The sequence below is a fragment of the Pleurodeles waltl genome, chromosome 8, assembly GCF_031143425.1.
Source record: "Pleurodeles waltl isolate 20211129_DDA chromosome 8, aPleWal1.hap1.20221129, whole genome shotgun sequence".
Taxonomy (NCBI): domain Eukaryota; kingdom Metazoa; phylum Chordata; class Amphibia; order Caudata; family Salamandridae; genus Pleurodeles; species Pleurodeles waltl.
The window spans coordinates 1,543,865,087-1,543,890,155 of record NC_090447.1 but is presented as its reverse complement, the minus strand read 5'-3'; the positions used below and the strand labels follow the sequence as shown (position 1 = coordinate 1,543,890,155).

The following is a 25,069-nucleotide window of genomic DNA, read 5'->3' as shown; positions in this document are numbered from 1 at the left end:
CAATTCCAATTGGCACACTGGACCCCCCTTATAATCCCCTTGTATATGGTACCTAGGTTCCCAGGGCATTGTGGTTCCAGGAGATCCCTATGGGCTGCAGCATTTCTTTTGCCACCCATAGGGAGCTCTGACAATTCTTACACAGGCCTGCCACTGCAGCCTGAGTGAAATAACGTCCACGTTATTTCACAGCCATTTTACACTGCACTTAAGTAACTTATAAGTCACCTATATGTCTAACCTTCACTTGCTGAAGGTTAGGTGCAAAGTTACTAAGTGTGAGGGCACCCTGGCACTAGCCAAGGTGTCCCCACATTGCTCAGGGCAATTTCCCCGGACTTTGTGAGTGCGGGGACACCATTACACGCGTGCACTACATATATGTCAATACATGTATGTAGCTTGATAATGGTAACTCCGAATATGGCCATGTGAGGTGTCTAAGATCATGGAATTGTCCCTCCAATCCAAATCTGTTTTTGGGTGGGGCAATCCTATGCACCCTGTGGCTCCACCATGGACCCCCCCATTACTGCCAAACCAGCTCTCTGAGGTTTTCACTGCAGCCCCAGCTGCTGCCACCTCACATATAGGTTTCTGTCCTCCTGGGGTCTGGGCAGCCCAGTCCCCGGAAGGCAGAACAAAGAATGTCCTTTTGGAGGAGGGTGTTACACCTTCTCCCTTTGGAAATAGGTATCACAGGCTTGGGAAGGGTAGCCTCCCCCAGCCTCTGGAAATGCTTTGATGGGCACAGATGGTGCCCTCTTTGCATAAGCCAGTCTACACCGGTTCAGGGAGCCCCAGTCCCTGCTCTGGCGCGAAACTGGACAAAGGAAAGGGCAGTGACTACTCCCCTGTCCATCACCCCCCCAGGGGTGGTGCCCAGAGCTCCTCCAGTGTGTCTCAGACTTCAACCATCTTGTTTTCCAAGGTGTGGGAACACTCTGGATATCTCTGAATGGCCAGTGCCAGCAGGTGACGTCAGAGACCCCTCCTGATAGGGTCTTACCTGGTTAGGTAGCCGATCCCCCCCTCTCAGGGCTATTTAGTGTCTCTACTGTGGGTTCCTCTTCAGATTCAGCTTGCAAGACTCCTCCAGGAATCCTCTGCATCCTCTGCTTCAGCTTCTGACCATCGGATCAATCGCAGACTGCTCCAGGAACCTCTGCAACTGCAACAAAGTATCCAGGAAGGCTACTGTGACCTGAAACTTCAGTTCCAGCCAGCAACTGCAACAGTTTCCAGGTCGTACATCCTCAGAGGACTGCCTGTCGTCACCCTGCACCAGAAGAACCAAAGGAATCTCCTGTGGAGTGACGGAGTGACTTCCCTGCTCCAGCAGGCGCCTCTCTGCAACAACAACCGGTACTCTGGGACTCATCTACTGGTGACGAGCCTCATCCCTAGAACACAGGTGGTGGACCAAAGTGACCCAGACTGTCCAAAGGTCCAGCTGTCCAAATCTGGTGGAGGTAAGAGCTTGCCTCCCCGTGCTCTGACAGTACCCCTGTGCTCCACGTGTTCTGCAGCTCCTCGGGCTTCTGTGCACTTCTTCAAAGAATCCTTCATGCACAGCAAAGCCCGGGTCCCCAGCATTCTATCCTGTGATGCTCAACTCCCTGAGTTGTTCTCTGGCGGCGTGGGACCCTCCAGTGTGATGCTGCAACAACCACATTTTGTATCTTCTTTGTCCCTAAGTCCTGGGACTCCCGTGGGTGCTGCCTGGTCTTCTTAGGGCTCTCTAAAGTGCTGAGAGCCCCCTCAGTCTCCTCAGTCCAAGTTGAGCCCCCAAGTCCCTCCTGGGCCCCAGCAGCACCATTTTGATGCAAACTTGATTGAACCAAGGCTTGTTGGAGAAATCCAGCGCTGAAAACTGCCTGCATCCAACGACTCCACATGAGACCTCTCTTGCATCAAGCAGGAACTGTAGGAAAGTACCATCTTGCCTGGCATGTTACCCCCATTTTCACTGTATGTATGTTTGTTTTTGCCTGGGTCACTGGGATCCTGTTAGCCAGGGCCCCAGTGCTCATAATGTATGCCATGTATGTGTTACCTGTGTAGTGACTAACTGTCTCACTGAGGCTCTGCTAACCAGAACCTCAGTGGTTATGCTCTCTCATTTCTTTCAAATTGTCACTAACAGGCTAGTGACTAATTTTACCTATCCTCATTGGCTTACTGAAACACCCTTATAATTCCCTAGTATATGGTACTGAGGTACCCAGGGTATTGGGGTTCCAGGAGATCACTATGGCCTGCAGCATTTCTTTTGCCACCCATAGGGAGCTCTAACAATTCTTACACAGGCCTGCCACTGCAGCCTGAGTGAAATAACGTCCACGTTATTTCACAGCCATTTTACACTGCACTTAAGTAACTTATAAGTCACCTATATGTCTAACCTTTACCTGGTAAAGGTTAGGTGCAAAGTTACTTAGTGTGAGGGCACCCTGGCACTAGCCAAGGTGCCCCCACATTGTTCAGAGCCAATTCCCTGAACTTTGTGAGTGCGGGGACACCATTACACGCGTGCACTACATATAGGTCAATACCTATATGTAGCTTCACAATGGTAACTCCGAATATGGCCATGTAACATGTCTAAGATCATGGAATTGCCCCCTCTATGCCATGCTGGCATTGTTGGCACAATTCGATGATCCCAGTGGTCTGTAGCACAGACCCTGGTACTGCCAAACTGCCTTTCCTGGGGTTTCACTGCAGCTGCTGCTGCTGCCAACCCCTCAGACAGGCTTCTGGCCCCTGGGGTCAAGCCAGGCTTGGCCCAGGATGGCAGAACAAAGGACTTCTTCTGAGAGAGGGTGTTACACCCTCTCCCTTTGGAAAATGGTGTGAAGGCAGGGGAGGAGTAGCCTCCCCCAGCCTCTGGAAATGCTTTCTTGGGCACAGATGTGCCCAATTCTGCATAAGCCAGTCTACACCGGTTCAGGGACCCCTTAGCCCCTGCTCTGGCGCGAAACTGGACAAAGGAAAGGGGAGTGACCACTCCCCTGACCTGCACCTCCCCTGGGAGGTGTCCAGAGCTCCTCCAGTGTGCTCCAGACCTCTGCCATCTTGGAAACAGAGGTGCTGCTGGCACACTGGACTGCTCTGAGTGGCCAGTGCCACCAGGTGACGTCAGAGACTCCTTCTGATAGGCTCCTTCAGGTGTTAGTAGCCTATCCTCTCTCCTAGGTAGCCAAACCCTCTTTTCTGGCTATTTAGGGTCTCTGTCTCTGGGGAAACTTTAGATAACGAATGCAAGAGCTCATCAGAGTTCCTCTGCATCTCTCACTTCACCTTCTGCCAAGGAATCGACTGCTGACCGCGCTGGAAGCCTGCAAACCTGCAACAAAGTAGCAAAGACGACTACTGCAACTCTGTAACGCTGATCCTGCCGCCTTCTCTACTGTTTTCCTGCTTGTGCATGCTGTGGGGGTAGTCTGCCTCCTCTCTGCACCAGAAGCTCCGAAGAAATCTCCCGTGGGTCGACGGAATCTTCCCCCTGCAACCGCAGGCACCAAAAAGCTGCATTACCGGTCCCTTGGGTCTCCTCTCAGCACGACGAGCGAGGTCCCTCGAATCCAGCAACTCTGTCCAAGTGACCCCCACAGTCCAGTGACTCTTCAGTGTTAAGTTTGGTGGAGGTAAGTCCTTGCCTCACCTCGCTGGGCTGCATTGCTGGGAACCGCGACTTTTGCAGCTACTCCGGCCCCTGTGCACTTCCGGCGGAAATCCTTTGTGCACAGCCAAGCCTGGGTCCACGGCACTCTAACCTGCATTGCACGACTTTCTAAGTTGGTCTCCGGCGACGTGGGACTCCTTTGTGTAACTTCGGGTGAGCACCGTTTCACGCATCCTCGTAGTGCCTGTTTCTGGCACTTCTCCGGTGTAGGAGGCTGGACTGGCTTGTAGTGAGTACCAAGGGGTACTTGCACCTTGCACCAGGCCCAGTTATCCCTTATTAGTGTATAGGGTGTCTAGCAGCTTAGGCTGATAGATAATGGTAGCTTAGCAGAGCAGCTTAGGCTGAACTAGGAGACGTGTGAAGCTACTACAGTACCACAAGTGTCACTTGCACAATATCATAAGAAAACACAATACACAGTTATACTAAAAATAAAGGTACTTTATTTTTATGACAATATGCCAAAGTATCTCAGAGTGTACCCTCAGTGAGAGGATAGGAAATATACACAAGATATATATACACAATAGCAAAAATATGCAGTATAGTCTTAGAAAACAGTGCAAACAATGTATAGTTACAATAGGATGCAATGGGGAAACATAGGGATAGGGGCAACACAAACCATATACTCCAAAAGTGGAATGCGAACCACGAATGGACCCCAAACCTATGTGACCTTGTAGAGGGTCGCTGGGACTATTAGAAAATAGTGAGAGTTAGAAAAATAACCCTCCCCAAGACCCTGAAAAGTGAGTGCAAAGTGCACTAAAGTTCCCCTAAGGACAAAATAGTCGTGTTAGAGGGAGAATGCAAGGAAAACACAAATCAGCAATGCAACAACGATGGATTCCTGTCTGAGGGTACCTGTGGAACAAGGGGACCAAGTCCAAAAGTCACAAGCAAGTCGGAGATGGGCAGATGCCCAGGAAATGCCAGCTGCGGGTGCAAAGAAGCTTCGACTGGACAGAAGAAGCTGAGGTTTCTGCAAGAACGAAAAGGGCTAGAGACTTCCCCTTTGGTGGACGGATCCCTCTCGCCTTGGAGAGTCGTGCAGAAGTGTTTTCCCGCCAGAAGAACGCCAACAAGCCTTGCTACACGCAAATCATGCGTTTGGCGTTTTTGGACGCTGCTGGGGCCCAGGAGGGACCAGGAGGTCGCAAATTGGACCTGCAGAGAGAAGGGACGTCGAGCAAGACAAAGAGCCCTCACTGAAGCAGGTAGCACCCGGAGAAGTGCCAGAAACAGGCACTACGAGGATGCGTGAAACGGTGCTCGCCGAAGTTGCACAAAGGAGTCCCACGTCGCCGGAGACCAACTTAGAAAGTCGTGCAATGCAGGTTAGAGTGCCGTGGACCCAGGCTTGGCTGTGCACAAAGGATTTCTGCCGGAAGTGCACAGGGGCCGGAGTAGCTGCAAAGTCGCGGTTCCCAGCAATGCAGCCCAGCGAGGTGAGGCAAGGACTTACCTCCACCAAACTTGGGCTGAAGAGTCACTGGACTGTGGGGGTCACTTGGACAGAGTCGCTGGTTTCGAGGGACCTCGCTCGTCGTGCTGAGAGGAGACCCAAGGGACTGGTGATGCAGCTTTTTGGTGCCTGCGGTTGCAGGGGGAAGATTCCGTCGACCCACGGGAGATTTCTTCGGAGCTTCTGGTGCAGAGAGGAGGCAGGCTACCCCCACAGCATGCACAAGCAGGAAAACAGTCGAGAAGGCGGCAGGATCAGCGTTACAGAGTTGCAGTAGTCGTCTTTGCTACTATGTTGCAGGTTTGCAGGCTTCCAGCGCGGTCAGCGGTCGATTCCTTATCAGAAGGTGAAGAGAGAGATGCAGAGAAACTCGGCTGAGCTCATGCATTCGTTATCTAAAGTTTCCCCAGAGACAGAGACCCTAAATAGCCAGAAAAGAGGGTTTGGCTACTTAGGAGAGAGGATAGGCTACTAACACCTGAAGGAGCCTACCAGAAGGAGTCTCTGACGTCACCTGGTGGCACTGGCCACTCAGAGCAGTCCAGTGTGCTGGCAGCACCTCTGTTTCCAAGATGGCAGAGGTCTGGAGCACACTGGAGGAGCTCTGGACACCTCCCAGGGGAGGTGCAGGTCAGGGGAGTGGTCACTCCCCTTTCCTTTGTCCAGTTTCGCGCCAGAGCAGGGGCTAAGGGGTCCCTGAACCGGTGTAGACTGGCTTATGCAGAATTGGGCACATCTGTGCCCAACAAAGCATTTCCAGAGGCTGGGGGAGGCTACTCCTCCCCTGCCTTCACACCATTTTCCAAAGGGAGAGGGTGTCACACCCTCTCTCAGAGGAAGTTCTTTGTTCTGCCATCCTGGGCCAGGCCTGGCTGGACCCCAGGAGAGCAGCTGCCTGTCTGAGGGGTTGGCAGCAGCAGCAGCAGCTGCAGTGAAACCCCAGGAAGGGCAGTCTGGCAGTACCAGGGTCTGTGCTACAGACCACTGGGATCATGGAATTGTACCAACAATGCCAGGATGGCATAGAGGGGGCAATTCCATGATCATAGACATGTTACATGGCCATATTCAGAGTTACCATGGTGAAGCTACATATAGGTAGTGACCTATATGTAGTGCACGCGTGTAATGGTGTCCCCGCACTCACAAAGTTCAGTGAATTGGCTCTGAACAATGTGGGGGCACCTTGGCTAGTGCCAGGGTGCCCACACACTAAGTAACTTTGCACCTAACCTTTACCAGGTAAAGGTTAGACATATAGGTGACTTATAAGTTACTTAAGTGCAGTGTAAAATGGCTGTGAAATAACGTGGACGTTATTTCACTCAGGCTGCAGTGGCAGGCCTGTGTAAGAATTGTCAGAGCTCCCTATGGGTGGCAAAAGAAATGCTGCAGCCCATAGGGATCTCCTGGAACCCCAATACCCTGGGTACCTCAGTACCATATACTAGGGAATTATAAGGGTATTCCAGTAAGCCAATGTAAATTGGTAAAAATGGTCACTAGCCTGTTAGTGACAATTTGAAAGTAATGAGAGAGCATAACCACTGAGGTTCTGGTTAGCAGAGCCTCAGTGAGACAGTTAGGCACCACACAAGGAACATATACATGCACACCTATGAGCACTGGGGCCCTGTGTGACAGGGTCCCAGTGACACATACATATAGGCCACAAACCTATGAGCACTGGGGTCCTGACTAGCAGGATCCCAGTGACACATAACAACTATACTGAAAACATGGTGTTTTCACTATGAGCACTGAGGCCTGGCTATCAGGATCCCAGTGAGACAGTGAAAACAGTGACAAACACCCTGACATACACTCACAAACAGGCCAAAAGTGGGGGTAACAAGGCTAGAAAGAGGCTACCTTCTCACAACCCCCTTGAGAGGAGCGGGGTCCCTCCCCACCAACCTTCGCAAAACCAAAGACCTCCTGCTCTTCAGAAAGAACCTCAAGACATGGTTGTTCGATCAGTGACCCTCCCTGCCCCCCCGTTTGATTTCCCCCCCCCCCCCCCCAGCGCCTTGAGACCCTCATGGGTGAGTAGCACGCTCTACAAATTTTTTGATTGATTGATTGATTGGACAAACCTCCCTGAGGAGTGGGGCATTTGTGATGATGTCCTGGCATACCTGGTGAGGTATTGATAATATGAGATGTGCCTAACAAGAATCCTCCCCTGATATGAGCAGCTATGATGGTGCATTTATGATAATGTCCTGGCATTTTGGGGTGACATATGCTTACTAGGACGTGTGCATTTTTGGTAATGGGTTTACTATGACTCATGCATTTATGGTGATATGCTTTCATAACTTGCCATGTGTTTTCTGATGTTCTTTTTATGGGCATTCATGAGGGGATGTTTATTATGACATGCGCATTCTTTTTTGTAATGTTTACCTGACTACTGCTTATGTTGCAGGATAACCAGTAACCTATGCATTGTATGTGTCTACTGCTGGTTTTTGCAGAGTAATAGTACTGTGTAATGTTCTGACAACTCCTTGGGTAGCAGGTTATTACTGACATGTTGTGTTTGGTCTAATGATGTTGTTTACAATAAAGTTTATTTTTATATAACTTGGTGTTGTGTTTCCTTTGTGGTGGGATAGTGTGTCACGTGTGTTGTGTGTGTTGTGCAAAAGCTTTACACATTGCTTCCGGGTTAGGCCTGACTGCTCAAGTCAAGCTATGTTGGACGTGTAACTCCCTTGCCCTGACTAGAGTGGGTGGGTTCTGTCTGGCTTAGGCGCATACCCTTGCCAACCAGAAACCCTATTTCTAACAGTTGGCTTGTATCTCTACCTCACAGGGAGGCTAAAATAGGGTGGGTGACCAGAATTTTAAAAACAAAATCTGGGACATTTCATAAAAATAGAAAACGGACTACAAATTTACTTCAATTGAGCGCACAGAATGACAGCGCTAATCAGCATAGAATTACAGCAGACGTGCTAAGAACATAAATAAAATGCAATTTGTAAAGCCAGTATCATGCCTGTTAATTAAATTGATTTCTTAAAACTGCTGTGAACTATTCCTGCTTTGCAAAACATAAAAAGTCGCCTCCACATTTTAGTCGACCCGCTCTAAAAATCGGGACATGAGCTACATCTCCCAAACTCTGGCGGAGAGCAGGTGAAAGAGCGGGATGTGCAGATCCGGGACGCCTGGACACCCCGCGCTAAACCAGCGCCTTTAATGTTACCGTACATGACAACAGACCCGATTCAGACAGGCGACTCCTGACTTTTTAAACCACATAAGGGCTTTATTTTGTCTGTCTCCGGCCTAAAATTGTTCCCCTTCCACAGAAGTCAGTGGGAGAACTGCATTGCTCTTATTTTTTTTATGCTTTTAATTTCCTTTTGTTAATTGTTGCCACGTATATTTTGTATTTATGGACGCGTCCTGCTTCCTTGTAAAGCGCCCTGATGCCCACGGGCGTGTTGGCGCTACATCAATCTCACTCATCAATGCGGCGCGTGCCCTGGCTCTACGCGCGCGGAGACTGCTGACGTCACGCAGTCCTTCCTCCATGTCGATGCCACGCGGCGAGTCTGTGCAGCAGCGCTTAGGCGCGGGCCGGAAAGTGACGTCAAAGGCGGGGCCTCTAGCAGCCAGCCCTCCGTTGATTGGTCACGGTGCTCTGATTGGCGCAGGAGCGCGATGAGTTACTTTCGGTTGTGAAAGACGCCAGCACGTGCGTCACAGACGTCAGATGGCTTGGGTTCATAAATAATTGCCATCTGACGGCTATCATGAAAAAGACCATAGCAAAACCTTATGGAACTAGAACCGCATAGGAGTGCTGAGCGCAGTGGGTTTGTGTTCGTTCCCTCTTGTTGTTGGGTGGAAGGGGGCAGGGAGCCCTTCCAGGCATCTGGGATAGAAGTGTCCTGGCGCGCAGCCATCATAGTGTCAGGCGTGACGTCATTAGGAGAGGCGGCAACGCCTGTCAGACCAAGGCGCGTCCAGGCTTGGCCACGCCCAGGCTCCGGTACATCCCTCTGTAGAGCCCACGCGGTTGCCTGGCTCTACGATGGCGCCCGCCGTGACGTGGCCCCGCCCATGCGCAGTGGGGTGTGCGCAGTGGCAGCTGCTGTGTCGGGGTGTCGGAGTCTCGGGTCCGGCGGCTCCTGCTGACCCTGAACCCCTCGGACCCGGCGACGGACAGCGCCCCCCGCCCCCCCGCCCTTCTGCCGCGCTGCCGGGGCCACCTCCGGGCCGCCCTGGCGAGGGAGCCGCGGCCGAGAGAGGCGCCGCCTGGCACCGTCATCCCCAGCATCACCTGCCCTTAGGTCCGGTCCGAGCGCGCCCGGAGCATCGGCGCATCGGCGCCCGGAGCATCGGCTGCAGCATCAGCATCCAGGGCCAGGAGCATCGGCTGCAGCATCAGCATCCAGGGCCAGGAGCATCGGCTGCAGCATCAGCATCCAGGGCCAGGAGCATCGGCTGCAGCATCCAGGGCCAGGAGCATCGGCTGCAGCATCGGCGCCTGGAGCATCGGCTGCAGCATCCAGGAGCATCGGCTGCAGCATCAGCAGCCAGGGCCAGGAGCATCGGCTGCAGCATCCAGGGCCAGGAGCATCGGCTGCAGCATCAGCATCCAGGGCCAGGAGCATCGGCTGCAGCATCAGCATCCAGGGCCAGGAGCATCGGCTGCAGCATCCAGGAGCATCGGCTGCAGCATCCAGGAGCATCGGCTGCAGCATCCAGGAGCATCGGCTGCAGCATCCAGGAGCATCGGCTGCAGCATCAGCATCCAGGGCCAGGAGCATCGGCTGCAGCATCGGCGCCCGGAGCATCGGCTGCAGCATCGGCGCCCGGAGCATCGGCTGCAGCATCAGCATCCAGGGCCAGGAGCATCGGCTGCAGCATCAGCATCCAGGGCCAGGAGCATCGGCTGCAGCATCCAGGGCCAGGAGCATCGGCTGCAGCATCCAGGAGCATCGGCTGCAGCATCCAGGGCCAGGAGCATCGGCTGCAGCATCCAGGGCCAGGAGCATCGGCTGCAGCATCCAGGGCCAGGAGCATCGGCTGCAGCATCAGCATCCAGGGCCAGGAGCATCGGCTGCAGCATCCAGGGCCAGGAGCATCGGCTGCAGCATCCAGGGCCAGGAGCATCGGCTGCAGCATCGGCGCCCGGAGCATCAGCATCCTCAGCATCACCTGCCCAGCCTGGGCATCAGTGCCCGCAGGGGTCCGGTCTTAGCACCCCTGGCGAGGCGCCACCAGATCTCAGCATCCAGGGCCCAGGAGCATCGGCTGCAGCATCCAGGAGCATCAGCTGCAGCATCAGCATCCAGGGCCAGGAGCATCGGCTGCAGCATCAGCATCCAGGGCCAGGAGCATCGGCTGCAGCATCTGCGTCCTCAGCATCACTTGCCCCCGCCTGAGCATCAGTGCCCGCAGGGCTCTGTTCTTGGCACCCCTGGCATCGGCATCTTGGACCAGGAGCATCGTCTGCAGCATCAGCATCTAATGCCAGGAGCATCATTCATCCGCAGCATCAGCATCTAGGAGCAGGAGCATCGTCTGCATCATCACCTGGAGCACCGTCATCCTCAGCATCACCTGCCCTAACTTGACCATCGGTGCAGAGCTTTAGCATCATCCATAGACCTCCGTCCTCATCCTCTGGCTGCCAGCATCAGCACCACCCAGCCTGCGCCAGCATCAGATGAAGGTCTTGATACCGTGCACCCACTGACTGTCAGCAGCAGTACTACCCAGCAGCCCAGTGCTCTCCGTTAACCTTACCCGCTTCACCACCCAGCCTGCAGCAGCATTCCATCTAATCCTTGGCACACACAGGCCAACTCTGCCAGCCTCCGAACCACTCAGCCAAGTTCACTGTCAGAGGTTGGGCTCTAGCTCCAGTAACCACCAGCACCTCCTCACCCCAGCCAGCTCTAGCTTGAGAGGTGGATCCACTGCCAGGAAGAACCAGATCACCAGGGGATCTGCACCAGCTGCAGCCTCAGGATCTACTGCCAGCAACAAACAGATCACCAAGCGACGTGGGGCTCTAGCTTCAGTAACCACCAGCACCCCATCACCCCAGCTTGAGAGGAGATCCACTGCCAGGAAGAAACAGATCATTAAGGGATCTGCACCAGCTGCAGCCTCAGGATCCACTGCCTGAAAGAAACAGATTGCAAAGGGATCTGCACCATGTGTAGCCTCAGGATTTACTGCCAGGAAGAAACCGATCACCAAGGGATCTAAACCAGCTGCAGTGATTCCTCATTACTCCGGTACCTTGTCTACACCACACCGAGGCCCACAACAAAAAAACAAAAAGAGAAAGCTGCACATAGGAGGCAAACGGCACCACTCACTCTCTTTCTTGAGTGTGAGGGGGCACGTGCTTCTGGTGCCCAGCTGCCTGCCTGGGTGAAGAATTCAGGGACAGGCACCTGTGCCACAGAGGGCACTCCGTGAGCTTAGCCCTGGGAAGGGAGATGTGCCCGGATCCATCATGTTTACAGTCATCTGGAAGAAGCCGCTTCTGACCAGGTCTCTGTCCTGTAGCCACCTCTAGGTGCTTGTGACCAGGTCTCGGTCCTGTAGCCACTTGTGCCCAGGCCTCAGTCCTGTAGCCACTTGTGACAAGGTCTCTGTTCTCTAGCCACCTGTAGCCGCTTGTGACCAGGTCTTAGTCCTGTAGCCACCTGTAGCCTGTTGTGACCAGGTCTCAGTCCTGTACCCGCTTGTGACCAGGTCTCAGTCCTCTAGCCACCTTTAGCCGCTTGTGACCAGGTCTCAGTCCTGTAGCCACCTGTAGCCGCTTGTGACCAGGTCTCAGTCCTGCAGCCACCTGTAGCCGCTTGTGACCAGGTCTCAGTCCTGTAGCCGCTTGTGACCAGGTCTCAGTCCTGCAGCCACCTGTAGCCGCTTGTGACCAGGTCTCAGTCCTGCAGCCACCTGTAGCCGCTTGTGACCAGGTCTCAGTCCTGTAGCCACCTGTAGCCGCTTGTGACCAGGTCTCAGTCCTGTAGCCACCTGTAACCCCTTGTGACCATGTCTGAGCCCTGTAGCCTCCTGTGACCAGATCTCAGTTCTGTACCGACCTGTAGGGTTGTGGAGTCCGTTTCTAGGTGCAGAGGAAAGGACAATCTGACCTTTACCAGGAGTTGTGGGTTTGCATTTATCTACCTTTGGATCAGGGATCGTGTTTCTCTCCCGACTTTAATCTGCACAGATTAGACCAGGCCATCTAAGCTTCTTAACTATTATTCTTGTAACTACGAAGGGAGTTTTAAAGCCAGCATTGTTTTTTTTTTTTTAATCTTCAGGCTTTCCGAAGACGCTGGTGGATTGCGGATCAATAAGGAAGAGGGTTTTTCAAGTGAGCTGTGGCCACTCGTAAACTCTGGCTTTTAAAACCTCTTTCTATATTTGATGGGGACTAGGGACAAGCTCTGCTTCTCATCACCTGGAGTTAGGACACTAAGTTCTTATGTGGGGCCTGAGTCCCTACTGGTCCCCCAAGGGTTTCTACTGGAAAAGGAGTTAAGATTAAGAAGCTTTCGATGATGTTGCACTGTTTCTTCCTCCCGGAGACCGCATTTGCATTTTTAATCTTGGCACACAAAGTTTGCAGCTGCATGGGTGCCCCCTGCTTGACTTAACTCTATTTTCTAATCAACCAATGGTGTTGGTGGAGTCCAGTGACACTTGCCAAGTCATCAAGTTCCTCTGCAGGGGACATGGCCGCCCCCGCCTTGCTGCCCCTGTCTGGGCGCAGAATCCCCACCTTGAGCCTTGGGGCCACCTCCTTCCCTCATCACAGGGCCACCCTGCGGCTCTCAGAGAAGTTCATTCTCCTCCTCATCCTCAGTGCCTTCATCACTTTATGCTTTGGGGCCTTCTTCTTTCTGCCCGATTCCTCGAAACACAAACGCTTCGACCTGGGCTTGGAGGATGTGTTAATCCCACACATCGATGCCAACAAGGGGGACAAGAGCTCTGGAGGCTTCCTGATCCATGGGCAGGGCCACGATGAGCACCGGCACAGGTAGGTGGCAGAGCCTGTTTCACTTGTGTATGATCCATCTATGTATGCTGGCACTACATGTGTGCCACAGGTACGAGACAGAGGCCGTTTCACAATTGTATGAATGCATCTGTCAGCTGCCACCTGTGTCATTAAGTACCACGCGTGTGCCACAGGTACATGTGCAGAGGCTGTTTCACCTACGTATGATCCATCTGCGACAGCCGGCACCATATGTATGCCACGGGACAGGTGTTCGTGCAGAATCTGTTTCACTTATGTATAATCCATCTGTGTGAACTGGCACCATATGTATGCCACAGGACAGGTACTGGTGCAGAATCTGTTTCACTTATGTATGATCCATCTATGTATGCTGGCACCATGTATGTGGCACAGGTACTTGTGCAGAGTCTATTTCACTTGTGTATGATCCATCTGTGTCAGCTGACACCACATATGTGCCACAGGACGGGTACTGCTGCAGAGTGTTTCACTTTTGTAGGATCCATCTATGTATGCTGGCACCATGTATGTGCCACAGGTACGAGACAGAGGCAGTTTCACAATTGTATGAATGCATCTGTCAGATGCCACCTGTGTCAGGAAGTACCACGTGTGTGCCACAGGTACATGTGCAGAGTCTGTTTTACCTATGTATGATCCATCTGCGTCAGCTGACACCATGTATGTGCCACAGGGATTGGTGCAGATCCTTTTTCATCTATGTATGATCCATCTGTGTCAGTCGACATTAGATGTGTGCCACAGGTACATGTGCAGAGTCTGTTTCACCTATGTATGATCCAGCTGTGTCAGTCGGTACCACCCTTGTGCCACAGGTACATGTGCAGAGTGTTTCACCTATGTATGATCCAACTGTGCCAGCCGGCACCACGCATGTGCCACAGGTGCATGTGTATAGTCTTTCACCTCTGTATGAATCCCTATCATGTGAGTGGGCCTCTTGTTTGTACCATATACACAAGTGTAGGCTCTACTTCACTTACCAGTTCTTGAACATGTGTGAACCTGCGACTGGTGTGTGCTGTGAGGCCCATCATTTAGCCGTGAACCCTTGATCTGGTACTTGTGTGTGCCAATTATGTACGTGTTTCTAATTTTACCTTGGCAGTGAACTGAAATGTGTGAACTGCCAGCTGGGACATTCAGCTGTCGTTTAGCTTGTTGTTGTGGTTCTGTGTGAAGAGGCACTCGTGTGGACCACTGGTACTAGTGCAAATCCTATTGTGTGAAGAGACACTCTTGTGCACCACAGGAACTAGTACAAATCCTATTGTGTGAAGAGGCACTCGGTGTGCACCACAGGAACTAGTACAAATCCTATTGTGTGAAGAGGCACTCGGTGTGCACCACAGGAAATAGTACAAATCCTATTGTGTGAAGAGGCACTCGGTGTGCACCACAGGAACTCATGCAAATCCTATTGTGTGAAGAGGCACTCAGTGTGCACCACAGGACTAGTGAAAATCCTATTGTGTGAAGTGGCAGTCGGTGTACTCCACGGGTACTGGTACAAATCCTAGTGTGTGAAGAGGCTCTCTGTGTGCACCACATGAACTAGTGCATATCCTATTGTGTGAAGAGGCACTTAGTGTGCACCATGGGTACTAGTACAAATCCTATTGTGTGAAGTGGCACTCGGTTAGTACTAGTGCAAATCCTATTGTGTGAAGTGGCACTCGGTTAGTACTAGTGCAAATCCTATTGTGTGAAGAGGGACTGGGTGTTCACCACGGGTACTGGTACAAATCCTATTGTGTGAAGAGGCACTCGGTGTGCACCACAGGAACTAGTACAAATCCTATTGTGTGAAGAGGCACTCGGTGTGCACCACAGGAACTCATGCAAATCCTATTGTGTGAAGAGGGACTGGGTGTTCACCACGGGTACTGGTACAAATCCTATTGTGTGAAGAGGCACTCAGTGTGCACCACAGTTACTAGTACAAATCCTATTGTGTGAAGAGGCACTCGGTGTGCACCACAGGAACTAGTGCAAATCCTAATGTGTGAAGAGGCACTCGGTGTGCACCACAGGTACTAGTACAAATCCTAATGTGTGAAGAGGCACTCGGTGTGCACCACAGGTACTAGTACAAATCCTATTGTGTGAGGAGGCACTCGGTGTGCACCACAGGCACTAGTGCAAATCCTATTGTGTGAAGAGACACTCGGTGTGCTCCACGGGTACTGGTACAAATCCTATTGTGTGAAGAGGCACTCGGTGTGCACCACAGGAACTAGTACAAATCCTATTGTGTGAAGAGGCACTCGGTGTGCACCACAGGAAATAGTACAAATCCTATTGTGTGAAGAGGCACTCGGTGTGCACCACAGGAACTCATGCAAATCCTATTGTGTGAAGAGGCACTCAGTGTGCACCACAGTTACTAGTACAAATCCTATTGTGTGAAGAGGCACTCGGTGTGCACCACAGGAACTAGTGCAAATCCTAATGTGTGAAGAGGCACTCGGTGTGCACCACAGGTACTAGTACAAATCCTAATGTGTGAAGAGGCACTCGGTGTGCACCACAGGTACTAGTACAAATCCTATTGTGTGAGGAGGCACTCGGTGTGCACCACAGGCACTAGTGCAAATCCTATTGTGTGAAGAGACACTCGGTGTGCTCCACGGGTACTGGTACAAATCCTATTGTGTGAAGAGGATCTCGGTGTGCACCACAGGAACTAGTACAAATCCTATTGTGTGAAGAGGCACTCGGTGTGCACCACAGGAACTAGTGCAAATCCTATTGTGTGAAGAGGCACTCTGTGTGCACCACGGGAACTAGTGCAAATCCTAATGTGTGAAGAGGCAGTCGGTGTGCTCCACGGGTACTGGTACAAATCCTAGTGTGTGAAGAGGCACTCGTGTGCACCACAGGAACTAGTGCAAATCCTATTGTGTTAAGAGGCTCTCGGTGTGCACCACATGAACTAGTGCATATCCTATTGTGTGAAGAGGCACTTAGTGTGCACCATGGGTACTAGTGCAAATCCTATTGTGTGAAGTGGCACTCTGTGTGTACTACTAGTACAAATCCTATTGTGTGAAGAGGGACTGGGTGTTTACCACGGGTACTAGTGCAAATCCTAGTGTTTTAAGAGGCATTGTGCACAATGGGTACTAGTGCAAATCCTGGTGTGTGAAGAGGCACTCTGTGTGCACCACAGGTACTAGTGCAAATCCAAGTGTGTGAAGAGGCACTTGGTGTGCACTACAGGACCTAGTGCAAGTGCTGTTGTGTGAATTGGCACGTGTGCACCACGGGTACTAGTGCAAATCCTAGTGTGTGATGAAGCACTCAGTGTGCACCATGGGTACTAGTGCAAATCCTAGTGTGTGAAGAGGCGCTCAAAGTGCACCACGGGTACTAGTGTAAATCATATTGTGTGAAGAGGCACTCGGTGTGCATCACTCCGCTCAGCCCTCCTCTATCCTTTCCTCCCCTCAGCCATCCCTCCTTCCTCAGCTGCCCCTCTCTCCACTCAGCCCTCATCCGTCCTTCACTTCCCTCAGCCGACATTTTATTTTGTGCCATGTGCTTCCATTAAAAAAGAGAACCAGGGTGCCAGGGAAGGCCAGGCCTGTTGGCTTTGCCAGTGCTTGATATGTTTGTGATTTTAATGGCACACATCTGAGTGAGAGCTGTGTGTGCACCCGCCTCTCTCCTTCACACTGTGTAAGGCTGGCAGGACAGGCGCTGTGTGCTTCTGCGTCTTGGCACTACATGTTTGTTTGAAGGCTGGTTCACCGTCCTATGCAGCTGAACTCTGCTGGCCTCAAGGCGCTCTCTTGCCCTAGGAAGTATAAACCGCTGCAGTTCAGGACAAGGAGTTTCACAAGTGATGGAGGCAAGAACTGGGGGTGTGGGCAGTAGAGACCACCCCTGCATGCACCCTGTGCCTCTACTCACTACCCATCCTTGAGGAATAGTCAATAGTGTGTGTCTGCAGCTGTGTGTCTGTGTAGCTGTGTGTGTCTGTGTATCTGTGTAGCTCTGTGTGTGTGTATGTCTGCCCGTGTAGCTGTATGTGTGTGTCTGTGTATTTGTGTGTCTGTGTAGCTGTGTGTGTGTAGCTGTGTGTGTGTATATCTGTGTAGCTCTGCGCGTGTCTGTGTATTTGTGTCCCTGTAGCTGTGTGGGTGTATGTGTGTGTCTGTATCTGTGTGTGTGTATTTGTGTACCTCTGGGTGTGTGTCCTGCGCATGCTCCGGGCTAGTCTCTCACACAGACATGCACTGCAAGACCCGTATTTACTTCCTGTGCTGTAAACAGTCCTGAGCAGGTTTGTGCTGTTCTCATATCATGTCACAAATGTCATGGTAGGTTTTTAAAGCGCTGACACCCAGAGTTTCTTGGCACTACAGAGGGCAGCAACATAAGCTTTTGAAACACAGTGGGTTATAGTCGATAAATGCCTTTTATTAAAGGGAAGCTGGTTGCTGTTCCTTAGGAAGAGCAGTTTTCCGCTCGCGCGGAGGCCGCGACAGAAGGTCCTTGTACAGTGCTTTGCTGCCTTTTGGCTAGGTTGGCGCTATAGAAGTATCCCCTGGATACATCCTTACATCGCTTCAGGAGGAGCTTGTCCCGCTATCTGGCAGCAGCCATCGAAGAGTCCCGTCGCCATGCTGGGTGCGTCCTCTTGCCACTCTCCGATGCACGCGGTCTGTGTCGCGACACCGCGCAGTGTGTTGCAGAAAGGGCGCGTGCTGTGGTCTCAACACAAACCACAACCGAAAACTGGTCTTGCTGTTGTGACTTCCTATGGTATCGTCTGCATAAAAGGTCACTTTATGTAACATCTTGAGAGGTCACCTGATGTCACTTTGGTGTTGTCATTGGGCCAGGCGCTGTATTAACCACCCAACGAACGCCCAATAAGTCGACCGGCCAACCGCCCCACGTTTCTCAGGTTTTTCCTACAGTTGTTGCTCCCCAGCCCAGCTGGTGGTGCCCAGTGCGGCAATCTTTTTTTTGTGCCCCCCAACCCCCATTGAGGTTCTCCTGGGATTCCCTCACTACCACCCGGGCATACCCCTCTCTCACATATATTCCATTTGTTTCAAAGTGCTAGTACGGGCTGGTTTAACTCATTCATTCAGCTATCCACATAAAATACAGATCTGTTCTTTGCAGCGGGCACATTAACCCCTTGTGCTAATTTATGGTGTCAAAACTGCCACTAGACAATACTTTGATCTCTCTCTCTCTCTACCAGGAACATTAAACACGAGTTATCTTGACATTTTTATTGTTGCCTGAAAGCTGAATGCAGAAGGAACTCTACAGCAGCTGCTGTTGCATTGTAAGCTATTGGTAAACACTGCCCGCCCTGAAGTTAGCACCCCTCCCCCCCACCTTCGTCAGAGCCCAGTGCAGGCACACCCGTAGCCCAGCCCTAAAGGCAGCCCTGGTGGCTCCTGTCTCGCTGCCCACACAGAGGCACAGCTGATGCCAGTTCCACCAACACTGACCACCTCAGGACCAGCCAGAGAGGAGGGTTGGAGCTGCCAGGACTGGCAGGGTGCCCAGGTCTCACTCTTTCAGCCCTTTGGGAACTGTAAAAGAGGTACCCGTCGGTGGCTGGGGGGGCCTGGATCGGCTTCAGGAGCAGACGTGCAAACACAACCACCTGCTGTTAAACAGCCCTGAATGAGTGAATGAAAACCATGCTCCAAGAAGTCTCGGGTGAACACGAGATCTGTTAAATATAGGTCTAACACAAGATACCATGCTGCGGCGTGGGCTGTGAACATGCCTCAGGTTTTGGGCATTAAGGGTCTGATTACGATCTTGGCGGACAGGTTACTGCGTCACAAATGTATTACGATCTGGTGAGTTGTGCGCTTTACAAATCCCTGATTGATCGATTGATTGATTGAGGCTACAGAACGCTGCTTCTTGCTCCAGAAGTCATACATGTGGCAGTATATTGCATTTTGATGAGTCAACCATGAGACTGGGTGCCGCCCCACCCCCGGTGATATCCAGTCCTGCTTTGTATTCACACAAGTACATTCAGTCTAAATAGTCCTAATCTTTCCGCAAAAGAGCGGAGGAATACGTTCAAAAAGTGATTGCCCAAGAACGCACAGTTCAGGCCCACAGAGCTGCTGGGATTAAAACTGCTGTTCAGCTGTTTCCAAGTAGCCCACCTGACCTCAGCTGCGTCCAGTGAGGGGGGCTGCCTCTGCAGGCAAATGAGACTGTTGTCCAGATGTAAAATACAGCCTTCATTTCAAGCTTATTCAGATGAAGCTGTGAAGCAGACATTAGGTTTCCAAGTTCCACGGCTGTTGTCTGCTCACCCCAGTGACTCCAGCTGTTTAGGGCACAGCCAGGGTGTTCAGTACCACTCCCCACTTGTGCTGAGGCAGGGTTTAATCTTCCACGATATCTTCACGCTTTGTGAAGGTCACAGGAGTAGAGTGTGAGACCTTTTCTCTGTGTCCTGTGGTTACCGGCCAGGACCCGGGGTGGCGGCTCCTGTACACCACTGGTGTTTCACGGCGTAAGACTTTCATTCTGTTTGGATTGCAGAATTGTTCATTTTCCAAACTTGTCTCCCTACAAACAGTCAAGACTTACTCCTGGAGGAGGTAAAGGGCCTGGAGCTGAAATCCAGTAGGAAGAGAACCCGCACTCGGTCAGCGCAGTCTCAGCCGAGTTACATCGTTTGAGGTGGCCCAGGTTTAAAGGAGGGAATGGGCTCTACGTCTCCATCATCAGCTTCTTCACAAGCGCCTTTCAATGTCTCCACATGCGAAGTGTTCCCTGTGAAGTGGTAATGGAAAGTTGACCACCATAAATAAATGTCCTGTGTGTAATCTGCTCTCCAGTCCTGTGGTATTAGAAGTTTCACCAAAAACAGAAACATTGTGATGTAACATAGATTTGTAAATGCTGATTATTTCCCCAGCTCTTGTTGTGCATTGTGGGAGCTACTACCAGCTTGCACCTTCTTACACTTGTAAAGGCTTGTTTCCTCCCCGGACCCGGCTGTGGCTGCATTGCTGCTTCTTAGCAAGAGCTTCCAGCTTCTTACACTTGTAAAGGCTTGTTTCCTCCCCTGACCCGGCTGTGGCTGCACTGCTGCTTCTCAGCAGGTGCTTCCACCTTCTTACACTTGTAAAGGCTTGTTTCCTCCCCTGACCTGGCTGTGGCTGCTCTGCTGCTTCTCAGCAGGTGGTTCCACCTTCTTACACTTGTAAAGGCTTGTTTCCTCCCCTGACCCGGCTGTGGCTGCGCTGCTGCTTCTTAGCAGGGGCTTCCAGCTTCTTACACTTGTAAAGGCTTGTTTCCTCCCCTGACCCGGATGTGGCTGCATTGCTGCTTCTTAGCAGGGGCTTCCAGCTTCTTACACTTGTAAAGGCTTGTTTCCTCCCCTGACCCGGCTGTGGCTGCATTGCTGCTTCTTAGCAGGGGCTTCCAGCTTCTTACACTTGTAAAGGCTTGTTTCCTCCCCTGACCCGGCTGTGGCTGTACTGCTCCTTCTTAGCAGGAGCTTCCAGCTTCTTACACTTGTAAAGGCTTGTTTCCTCCCCTGAGCCGGCTGTGGCTGCATTGCTGCTTCTTAGCAGGAGCTTCCAGCTTCTTACACTTGTAAAGGCTTGTTTCCTCCCCTGACCCGGCTGTGGCTGCATTGCTGCTTCTTAGCAGGTGGTTCCACCTTCTTACACTTGTAAAGGCTTGTTTCCTCCCCTGACCCGGCTGTGGCTGCATTGCTGCTTCTTAGCAGGTGCTTCCACCTTCTTACACTTGTAAAGGCTTGTTTCCTCCCCTGACCCGGCTGTGGCTGCATTGCTGCTTCTAAGCAGGTGCTTCCAGCTTCTTACACTTGTAAAGGCTTGTTTCCTCCCCTGACCCGGCTGTGGCTGCATTGCTGCTTCTAAGCAGGTGCTTCCAGCTTCTTACACTTGTAAAGGCTTGTTTCCTCCCCTGACCCGGCTGTGGCTGCATTGCTGCTTCTTAGCAGGTGGTTCCACCTTCTTACACTTGTAAAGGCTTGTTTCCTCCCCTGACCCGGCTGTGGCTGCATTGCTGCTTCTTAGCAGGTGGTTCCACCTTCTTACACTTGTAAAGGCTTGTTTCCTCCCCTGACCCGGCTGTGGCTGCACTGCTGCTTCTTAGCAGGGGCTTCCAGCTTCTTACACTTGTAAAGGCTTGTTTCCTCCCCTGACCCGGCTGTGGCTGCATTGCTCCTTCTTAGCAGGTGCTTCCAGCTTCTTACACTTGTAAAGGCTTGTTTCCTCCCCTGACCCGGCTGTGGCTGCATTGCTGCTTCTTAGCAGGAGCTTCCAGCTTCTTACACTTGTAAAGGCTTGTTCCTCCCCGGACCTGGCTCTGGCTTGTTTCCTCCCTTGACCCGGCTGTGGCTGCACTGCTGCTTCTTAGCAGGGGCTTCCAGCTTCTTACACTTGTAAAGGCTTGTTTCCTCCCCTGACCCGGCTGTGGCTGCATTGCTGCTTCTTAGCAGGTGCTTCCAGCTTCTTACACTTGTAAAGGCTTGTTCCTCCCTTGTTCCTGTGGCTGCAGCTGCTGCTTCTTAGCAGGGGCTTCCACCTTTGCAGCTCTGAGCTTTGACAGAGTTGGGTATGCCGGCGAGGTCGCCAGCGGTAGCGCTTTGAAGGTTGACCATGCTGGGATTCTACGAGGACAAGGGGTGGTTGAAGAGGAGAAGCCGGCGTGGTGTTGTCGATGTGCTGTGGGACCGTCCTTACCTTTTCACTGAAGAAGCGGGTGATACCAGAGAACGTTTCTGTGGAGCGAGGAATAGGTGGGGCCAGCAGCGGAGGGTGATGGGGCGCTTGTCACGAAGAGGGTTCCGCTTCTACTGGGGGGACCACTGATGGCCTTAGATAGAACTTCGCTTTGCCTGATGTGGTGAACTGCCTGCGTGTTGTGTGGAGGGACTTTGATGCCATGAGGCCATCAGGAGTTCTTGTCTTTTTACCCTTCTCTTCCCTGTCTGCGGATGGAGCATTTATTGTCGTGATGAGGTTGGAGTGTCAGGATACCGAGAGTGTTGGCTTGCACTTGCTTGTTTTCATTGAAGCTTGGACGCTCACATACTTTTCTGAAAAAGCATTGAAGTGTCTTGAAAGGGTGTTGGCATCAGACGTGGAGCTGGCCGGGTGAGAGGAGAGTTCATGCATTAGGGTGTCGGTGGAGAAGTCTTTGAAGGATCTGAAGTTTTGTTTTTCTCCCTGGGGGTGAGTTTGTTTTGTTGATAGGATGTTGAGAAGGGAGAGAGATGGGGAGGTGCTCGGCCCAGTCCAGGGATGTGGGTGGTTTGCTTTGGATTGTTGATGCTGGTGAGAAGACGAGGTCAGGGTTGTGCATTGGAGTGTGTTGATGAGGGTGGACCTGGGGTGTCCTGTGATTTTGAGCTTTGGTTTTCTGGGAGGTACAAGTCACCCAGGAGGGTGGTGTGGGTGTGTCTGAGGTAGCAAACAATCCGAGCATTCATCCGTCATATCCTTGTTCTGCTCAAGCACCTGTAGGTGAGAAGAGTCTGCACTCTGAGTTGCAGGATGTAAAGTGGCACATCCGGAGGTACACCGGGTCGAGTGTCGCTTGTGTAAGGTGCAGGACCAGGAGGGTTTATCGATGACAACAAGGCCACCTCCCTTCTGTGGCGCCCGGTCCACACGATGGATGCTGCAGCCTGTTGGAAGAAGGGCGTCTATGATGTATGAAGATGTGGGTGTGTGAACCATGGTTCTGAGATGGGGGGAGGGGGTGGCATCAAGCTTGGTACAGGTGATGACACCTGCAGTGTCCAGTTCAAGTGTGCATGTGTGGTAATGCGTGGGACATGTACAAGGTTGGATCTGTGTGTCCTGACAATACAATGCAAGTGTCTAGGTTGTCTCCATCTGGGTGTGATTGTGGGCACTGGCAGTGCTGGGTCCTGCACATGATTTTATATTTCCTTGTAAGCTTCGGTGGAAAAGGGGTTCTGGCACACACAGGTCTTTCCATCCTTGTCTGTCCATCCTTTGGGGGTGTTGCCCAGGGGAGTTGACTGAAGTAAGGAGATGGCAGGAAGTGATGTCACTTCCTGTGCTGATGGATGTTGGAAGTTAAGTGAAATTGTCATGCTGACTTCTTTTAAAGTTGGTTTGGTGGGAGGCCAGTGAGATTGCTTCCTAGGTAATGTTTTGTGTGTGCTTGTGTGCAGGCTAAAACTCTCTACAGTTTATACTGTACTGTTGGCTGTGACCAAGTGAAGAGCCAAATGTCCTGTAAATCTTTTCAGCTGTAGGTGTGTGGGCATCAAATACTGTTTTTCTTATATGGTTGGTGGAGATGGGACTTCACCCCCCCCCCCCCCACTCCAAAAACAGCCCGACCCACTGCATTTCTGCATTGCTTTTAAGCGAGGTCTACAGATGATAAATAGCGGCCCAAACACTTATAAATATGCCTCTCTTGTCCTAAGGATGTGGGGCCTTCTTCTTCTTTGTGATCCTGGTGACCGTGTCACTTCCTCTGAAAGTGAGATGGCTGCTGGACCATGTTCCTCCAACCGGGGTCCAGATCAGGAAGTCCTTCAGTGATGGGGAAGGCACTGTCTTCACCAGTCTGTCTTTCCATGATCCTGAGCCGAGGACCGACCACCATCAGTGGTCATGTGCACTCCCGCCACTCACTTCGTAGGCCCCATCCTGGTCCGTGATAGGTTCATCCCCTCTCTGGCTCCAGAGCCAGGGAGCATCTCTCTGCCTTCATTGGTCAGCCAACACCCCCGGTTCCATGCAGAGGAGCCCACCTGCCCCTTTAGTCATCTGACCCTCTGCAGTGGATAGGACCTGGGGCCAGACCTCATAGGTGGATGGTCTTCCGGGACCCCATGGTCTGATCAGTGGTACCCTGCTCCTGGCTTCACCCCTCCATGCCAACTGCCAACCAGTACCCGGGAAGTGGCCCTCTCCTTCCACCAGTCCTCTCATTCTTTTCCTCTGTTCTTGGCATGGCTCCTTCAGTGCTCCAGCCGTGCTCGCCCGTCTGTGTGTGTTTGTGGGTGTTGACCGTGTGTATTTAGTTTGGAGAGTTCATGGAGCTGTTGGGCGGCAGCAGAAGGTGTCGCCTCGCGAGGGCATGAGGCCTCCGCCCCTTTAATGTTTTCTGGTCATTGCTTTTCACCTGGCTCTTGGCACAGATCTCCATGTAAATACTGAAGAACCACAGGAACGCCCACAGGTGTGCCCTTGGCACTCAGTGTGCCCACAGCAATGCACCTTGCATCCCTGGAGCTGCTTTTGGTGAGGCGCTGGGAGTTCTCTCAAACAGCCCCAAGTCTGCCCGAATAGTGCCTGCTTCACATGTGCCAGGGGAGCTTTACCTACCTTTGGGGGTCTGGAATCAGGAGCATTCACCCAAGCAGGTTCCTTATCCTTCACCAACCACAAGTTGCACAACTGTACGTGTGGTCTACAGTCCAGCAAGGGCAGTGGGTGGGATCCTTCAAGGTGCCTGGACCACTTCTGGACATTGGCTTGTCCTACCCTGTAGGTGAACCTCGCTTCAAGGGGCCATCGGTGGGATCCTTTGAGTGGGCCGGGCCCACTGCTGGACTTTGCTTCTTCGTACCCTGTAGGTCAGCCTCGCTTCAAGGGGCCATCAGCAGGGGTGTGGAATTTATTAAAATATCTACTTGTCCAGTGGACAGGTTGCTTCTCAAATCTACTTGTCCTGTAAAAAGATCTACTTGTCCCTTTGGTGCCATGTAGTGTGGCGACAAATTATGGCAGCAATTAATAGCCTCTCTGATTATGCCAGGGCTACTACCATAGTAGGGCTTGAATACTTTGAGTTTCAATCCCTACTGTAGCAATTTCCTTATTTTGCCACCTTTCTGCAGATC

General features: G+C 52.0%; 1 protein-coding gene across 2 annotated transcripts in view; it reads left to right on the top strand.

Annotated features, from left to right (window-relative positions):
* Positions 1–9,253: 9,253 nt before the first annotated feature.
* The window catches only part of MAN1A2 (mannosidase alpha class 1A member 2), a 315,131-nt gene continuing 299,315 nt past the window's right edge, over positions 9,254–25,069 (top strand). The window contains exons 1-2 of one of the 2 annotated variants that reach the window (XM_069203015.1): positions 9,254–11,428; positions 12,470–13,191. In XM_069203015.1, coding sequence (XP_069059116.1) covers positions 12,884–13,191 — 308 coding nt within the window. In that variant the 5' untranslated portion in view covers positions 9,254–11,428; positions 12,470–12,883. Of the gene's footprint in view, positions 11,691–12,469; positions 13,192–25,069 lie in introns of both variants that reach the window. The other variant, XM_069203014.1, reaches the window with a different exon arrangement.